The following is a 7,220-nucleotide window of genomic DNA, read 5'->3' on the forward strand; positions in this document are numbered from 1 at the left end:
ACATATATACATATATATACACCTACACACATGCGCGATTCGCACAGTCCTCGCTTTAAGTATCGGAGCTCGGCTGAAGTGATTCAGTACATAAGATAAATAACAAAGGGCACAGAACGTGAAGCGCTTCTCTGAAATTCTGGAATTAGGTGAAGAAAAAGAAGGGGAAAAAATCGAAGAAAATTATACGTGTCTGTGATAGAGGTTCTCAATTCATGATTCCAGTAAAAAAAATCAGATTTTTTAAAATTGTGTCTGAACGGAATGAATGTGGATGCAATGCGTAAAGGTCTATCCACACGAATATACAAAAGAAAATAATAACAATTAAAGGACACAGAACGAGAAGCGCGTCTTTGGAGTTAGAAGAAGGTGAAGAAGGGTAAAATCGAAGAAAATTATGTTAAAGGTATCCACTTCATAATTGTGATAAGAAAATAGATTTTTTTAGAGTGTGTTGAGTGGAGTGAAGTGCAAACGTAACGCATAAAGGCCTGTTCACGCGATGTAGAAAGGAAGCCCGAAAGTCGTGCGATGAACAAAACATTTTTTTCCTTTGACTTTTAAGTTGTAGCACATGGTGGGTAAAACGCATGAAATTATTTTTTATTTAAACTGATAAGGAGTTTCATGAGATCGTATTGAGAAGAAAATCTTGATGGTAATTTCTCGCACCGTCCAAAGTTTCTCATGTACTCCACCAGCCAATCCGTTCTCGCGACAATGTCGAAACGTTTAAAGCCCATAATTTAATGCCTGCATAACGTTCAGTTTGGCCAGCCTGCGACGCGAACAGTTAACCTCGCTCCTTTCGGAGGCCAGCGGTCAGCGACGAGCGCGACAAACCAATCGCTGCTCGTACCACGACACACCCTTTCAATGCTCGTCTCGTTTATTTTTGAAACAATCCTAGCGAGGTAGTGGCTAATAAAAAAATACGTTTTACGTTTATCTCATTGTCGACATCGGCCAATAAGATTTTGATGTTCGTCGGCCTATAACCAATTTAAATTGCGACAGTATGGTAAGACATTCAGCCTTTATGTTTCGTCCATCGTTTACCGTCACGTCTGACGCGTGCATCTGTAAATAAATAATCCCAGGAATTGTCCACACACTGAAAAAGTAGTCTCGTCCTCCCTGTCGTCGAAGACGTCCTCCACTCGCGCTCAGAATCGTACTTTTTGAAAGAAAAATAGAAGACGATTAACAGCGTTGTAAATAATCTAAATCGTATATTCTCCTATAACTGTATGTATTCCTATTTTTTTTTTATTACATATATATGTTTTAGACAGAGCAGCAAATGGACTGTGCGTTAGACCTCATGCGGAGATTACCTCCGCAACAAATTGAAAAAAACCTCAGCGACCTGATTGACTTGGTTCCTTCGCTATGCGAGGATCTACTGTCCTCTGTAGACCAACCGTTAAAGATTGCCAAGGATAAGGAGTCTGGCAAGGACTATCTATTATGCGACTACAATAGAGACGGAGATTCATACAGGTTTGTATCATTAAAGTGGACACTTATGCGCCAATTTTAAGCAGATCTTAAAGTTTGTAATTTCTTCTCGTACGACTTGTAAAAACTTACGGAATGTTTATACAACGCAATATTTTTACAGATAGCTACAAGCTATAAGATAAAAAAAAAATCATAAATATTTACAAATAATTATGTTTTATTCATAGAATTATAATTTCAGTTCTTACAAGTCTTATAGGAACAAATTACGAATCTTATGATTTTGCTTAGAATGATGATTTCATCTTTTTAAGTATGTCGATTGGATGTAAGACAGGATCTCTCTATCCTACAGTCAATCAACAGGTTAAAAAAATTTTATGATGTATGACATATGAAATATTAGGCTTAGAATTGATTAGATTGTTTGATGGTAAGAGAAAAGAAGATAATTTGCCACTATATAAACATGTGTTTTACAGATCTCCTTGGAGCAATACCTACGATCCACCACTAGAGGATGGCTCAATGCCTTCTGAGCGATTGAGGAAACTGGAAATAGATGCCAACCATGCCTTTGATCAGTATCGAGAGCTCTATTTCGAAGGTGGAGTCTCGTCGGTGTACTTATGGGACTTGGATCATGGTTTTGCAGCAGTAATTCTCATCAAGAAGGCTGGTGATGGTTCTAAAAAGATCAAAGGATGTTGGGACTCGATACATGTAGTAGAGGTACAGGAGAAATCGACTGGTCGTGCTGCGCACTATAAACTCACATCAACAGCCATGTTGTGGCTGCAAACTAACAAGCATGGCTCTGGTACAATGAATTTGGGTGGCAGTTTGACGCGTCAGGTAAGTACAGTCCTTATATCAAACTTTGTTGGCTTATTAAAAATGCTTGTATCTCAATAGATAATTTACAAAAAATTTATGTGTTTTGCTTACAATTGTAGGTAGAACAAGACGCTCAGATCAGCGAAACATCTCCTCATATCGCGAACATCGGCAGAATGGTAGAAGACATGGAAAATAAAATTCGTAATACGTTAAACGAGATCTATTTCGGCAAAACGAAGGATATTGTGAATGGGTTACGGTCGGTGCAATCTTTGGCTGATCAAAGACAGCAGGCCGCGCTCAGGCAAGATCTCGCAGCAGCACTGCAGAGGCGAAATGCCAACAATTGATCTTGCGAAAATCCGGAAAGTTTCGATTACGATTACGAATAGATTTTATGGTATTTTTGGATCCTTTCATCTTGCTTGGGATCTTTCGATTTTCATAGGCGTCTTTATATTTTTAGAATACGTGAAACTTCGGATTTTTGAAAAGTTCTGAAATTTTTTACGGCGGTCTTCGAGTTCTTTATCCGATAAGTCTTAAGATCTTGTTGGACTCTTGGGAATTTTAAATGCTAGGACTTGGGCCTTTTCCAGGTCAAACCGTATCTATAGAACTCGTAAAATTCTTCGAATCATTATCTACATTATCGAAAATGATACCTATTACTGTACTTTGTTGCCCTAAAGAGATACGAATCAATCATGAACGCGTTGATTAAACCTAAACAGTATGAAATACTTTGTTTAATTTAGAATGAAATAGAGTTTATTGTAAATATGCGGGAAAGGTGCAACGCGTTTTAGAACGGTAAATTAGATAAAGAACAATGTAAAATGCAAAAGAGAGTGAATTATAATATAGTTAACGCTTACTATGTAAAAGCTAAAAAAAAATACATTTAGCAATTCTCTCTTTTGATTTGTATTAAGTTTGACAAATGATGATTGCAAAACGATAATAAATTCATAACATTTTTGTAATGTTCGGAAAGTATTGATATTCCGCTTATACTGTTTAGGGTTAAATTTAAAAGCGCGTAACTTAGCGCTGAAAATAATATAAAACGGTTTACATAACGTTGAAAAAGAAGTATATATCATATTGCATTGTAAAGATTTGTCCTCGCAAATGGAAACTTTGAAAATTGTGCATATAGAAATTGTAAATTTTCATTTATATCAAAATTATTTAGATTCGAGGAAGTGGCAAAACTCAAAATTTGTGTAATATTTGGACGTTGAAGGATAATCCTACCTATGTTATATTTAATATTAAATTTGAGACATAGAGCTAATCCTTTCTGAAGGACAGTATAAAACGATTTATTTACTTAAAAGTTCAAAAGGAGCGGTTGCATTTTGCATTTGTTAATAATGAATCCATATATAATGCGCAAATAAAAGTTTTCAAATTAAACTTTATTTGTTTGTATTAAATTTCACGAGTACAAAAATCTGCTGGTACCATAGATCCTCGAAATCTGCAGATCCTCAATATCGTGGATTTTTATTATCGGAGCTTTTCTTAAACATATTCCGTATACATATTTCGGTGTGTTCTAGTATGCACGGATCTTTGATACTACAGATCCTTGGACTGACAAGTTATCAAGATCTCAAAGATCGCCAGTACCACGAATCTTGCATCTTGAAAGCGAACAATTCTTATGCCCTCTTATTCTCGTCCTCTGAACTCCTGATTCTTGGTACGTGAGGTGACGTGGATATCGAAGACTCTTGGTACTATAAATCCTTGAACCCTTGTAAACAGCTGCGTAATCATACATATTGAGAACCTCGCATATTCTATATATGATCCATGAGCGCATTAGATTATTTCTTGTAATGGAGACGCAAAAAAAATACCGCGTAGAATTCGTAAGTACATAAATGAAAAGAAAAGCATTTTTTTTATGTTAGTGCCTTCTTTTTTACACTTGATTTACACCACCGATATTATTACCCATAACTTAATTCTTCTGTAATTAGACTATCATAAGAATTAACTTAATAACGTAATTTAACATTTTTTTGTTGCAAATACCGAATGATGGCAGTGTGCAGGCGAGTCAGTCTAAGAAAGGACTAAAAAAGACATCACCGTATCGCTCCTGTGAATATTTTCTTCCAGTATTTCTATACTATTATTTTTTTCATATGTATATTGATACCTTCTCTCTCTCTCTCTCTCTCTCTTTCTCTCTTTCGGTTATAATTAACAATCGAAATCAATATGAGCCTGGTCCAATATAGCACACATAGATTACAGTATTAATTAATTAGACGTTATTTTGTTTATTTCGATTATAATAGATAAGTTTTTCGATTTTAATATCGCAAAAATCAAAGTCATCAAGGAAGGCGCGTTGTTTCGCGGTTACCCTTTTAATATTTTGAACAAAAAAAGATTAAAAAATAAACTCTTATATAAGATATATAGCTCTTAGGAGGGATATAAGGATAATAATTGTTAGATATATCGGAATTTACATATGCATATATTTAGCGATTTGGGGTCTTCGTATTTATTTATGTAAAGGAACTTCGTTAAGTGTTGAAGGACATTTAATCGCTAGGAGCATATTTGAAACGACGATCCTAACGAGGTTTGGTGATGCAAAGTTCTCGCAGCAAGTCAGAAGCAATCTGAATGTTTTAACGTAGAAAAAATAAAAACTTAAGAAGATCTAGAACGCTATGTTATATTGGATAATTCTTTTACAGAAAAATAGGATATGAATTATCGCGAGGACACCAAATCAAGTAAATTCAAAGTCACAGAGTTCCATAAAGGAGAAAAAACGTATACCTTCCAATGATAACTGTGATTACACCCTTGTAGTTAATTATCTGCTTATAATTATTCCTAATCATTCAGACTGCACTTTCGGAACAATTTTTTTTTTTATACAAACGATGTCACGAGATGGAAAGGATGTAAGGAAAGAAAATTCTCTTCACGCACACTTTGCAAGTTCACACAAGGATCTTCCATTCGCGGCCCTCCTCTCACTTTATCTAATTATAATCTGTTCTAACGTTACATAGTCTAATTAAAAATTATCTTATTGATTGAAGGCGGTTTGTGTAACCTGTTCTGAAAAATGTTTATTATTAAAACGAGATATTACAACAAAATGTAATAAAGTCTGAGCATAAGCCAATTACAGTCTCTGTACGTGACGCGATATTGTATCGCGCCGCACCAGCCATCTCAAAGCGCGCGAAATATTATTTTGTGATCCTTAAGATCTCGATGTTCCTGGATTTAAAGGTCTAAATCGTATCCCGACACTTCCACATCATTTTAAGCGTTTTTTAAATTGTAACATATTTTCTCATACAAACTATTTCTATTTCAAAGCCTCTGAATTTTGCGATTTTTAAAATACAATAAAGTGCTTGCATATCTAAATATTTTAAGATATTTGAATTCACAAATTTCAAATTCATGAATTTAATCTTATTTTCGAAATTTATAAATTTTCTCAAATACGTGAATATCAAGCACTTTATATCTTATCGATTTTCCTAACTTCTAAGATTTTCTAGAAATTCGAATGCTAGACTTTTTTATTGTAAAATTCTCAAATCTTTAAGACTTGAAATATTTTGTATGTTTTAGTTTCAAATCCGCAAATTTTTTAAATTCTTTGAAGGTAATGTTTCAAAATTCTTAACCCTTTTAGATATTCAAACCGTATAAATTTTGATTTTTATAAGTATAATTAGACCTAAAAATCTCGAGAACTCGAGTTCTTTCCATAAAAAAGAAAGAAACCTTTAGCATTCTGTAGAAATTCCATATAGCGAAACTCCAGTCTTATCGATCATTACAGGAAAGATGCTTGAAGTGAGCTGCTTCGTGTCGGGCATCGCTAGCATCCCATGAAAAATTGTTCCGCGCGCGCGCTCAAGGACTCCAAGGTCCTTTTCCTACGACCTCTTCATATTGGTCTCCAACAATTTTCTCTCTCTCTCTCTCTCGCATTCTCTCATGTTCGGTCTCTCTTTCTCTCACACACACTCACACACATAAGTGTAATAAGTTACAAAGCTGTTGTAAATAATTTCTTTCTCTCTATTCTTTAAAAAAAAAAAGGTCCAGGATGTGTCTCAAGGCTTTCTCAGTTTTTATTTCCCAATCAACTATCTGCTGAAGTGTCGCCACTTCTTATATAACAAACAACGCGTGTGTAATTACTAGGTATACGTGTAAGTGTATTTGTATGTATCTGTATGTGTGTATACGTATAAGTGTATATAACTGTACGTATACCTAGTTTTTGTTGTCCCGGATTTATTTAAATATTGTTGGATAAAATAATTAAGTAAAGCGGATATATTATTTCGATAAAAGTCGTTTCTCGCATTGGCGCGTTGCTGTTGTTATGTGGAACTGCTAGCCCGTTTTGCTTTCTCCCCCTTCACTCTTTCATTCTCTTTCTCTCTCTCTCTCATTTTCTATTTCCTTTCTCTCTCAGACATTCTTTCTCTTTCTCTCTTCCACTCTCTTCATCATCTTCCTCTAGATTTTTTGGTTATATTATTGTTGTTTATCCTGTTTGACCAATAGTAAAGGTGTTGATTGATTGGCTAAGCGGGTGGTTTTTGCTCGAATGTGTTGGGCTTCTCTGTCGTCGTAATCGGGCTGAACACAATTATTTGTCGAGGGAGGTGTTATTTTTGACGGCGATTACTACCTCCTCACCGCATGCCTTGAGTACAGTGCACTGAAAAAATATAACACAGATTTATATATAGTATACATTATTTTAGCGTGAAATTTGTGAAAAGATAATTTTTCTTTAAAACGATATATTGTCAACACACACAATTGTGAAAAGAACATTATATAAAAATATTAATTTTTTAAATATGTTTTTTATATATGATAGTATGAAAAAT

General features: G+C 34.7%; 2 protein-coding genes across 7 annotated transcripts in view; one reads left to right on the forward strand and one right to left on the reverse strand.

The window, feature by feature from the left end:
- Positions 1-3,962, forward strand: part of LOC108746894 (F-actin-capping protein subunit beta) — a 4,353-nt gene extending 391 nt beyond the window's left edge. Inside the window, exons 1-5 of one of the 4 annotated variants that reach the window (XM_018483975.1) lie at positions 644-1,024; positions 1,104-1,217; positions 1,295-1,506; positions 1,950-2,322; positions 2,424-3,962. In XM_018483975.1, the coding sequence (XP_018339477.1) occupies positions 1,307-1,506; positions 1,950-2,322; positions 2,424-2,657 (807 nt within the window). In that variant the 5' untranslated portion in view covers positions 644-1,024; positions 1,104-1,217; positions 1,295-1,306 and the 3' untranslated portion in view covers positions 2,658-3,962. Of the gene's footprint in view, positions 1-53; positions 410-643; positions 1,025-1,103; positions 1,218-1,294; positions 1,507-1,949; positions 2,323-2,423 lie in introns of those variants that run through there. The other 3 variants (XM_018483973.1, XM_018483974.1, XM_018483976.1) reach the window with 3 other exon arrangements.
- Positions 3,963-6,336: 2,374 nt separating this feature from the next.
- Positions 6,337-7,220, reverse strand: part of LOC108746895 (eukaryotic translation initiation factor 5A) — a 3,980-nt gene continuing 3,096 nt past the window's right edge. For all 3 annotated transcript variants that reach the window (XM_018483977.1, XM_018483979.1, XM_018483978.1), the window contains exon 4: positions 6,337-7,045. In XM_018483977.1, coding sequence (XP_018339479.1) covers positions 6,974-7,045 — 72 coding nt within the window. In that variant the 3' untranslated portion in view covers positions 6,337-6,973. The remainder of the gene's footprint in view (positions 7,046-7,220) is intronic.

The sequence above is a fragment of the Trachymyrmex septentrionalis genome, unplaced genomic scaffold (assembly GCF_001594115.1).
Source record: "Trachymyrmex septentrionalis isolate Tsep2-gDNA-1 unplaced genomic scaffold, Tsep1.0 scaffold19, whole genome shotgun sequence".
Taxonomy (NCBI): Eukaryota; Metazoa; Arthropoda; class Insecta; order Hymenoptera; family Formicidae; genus Trachymyrmex; species Trachymyrmex septentrionalis.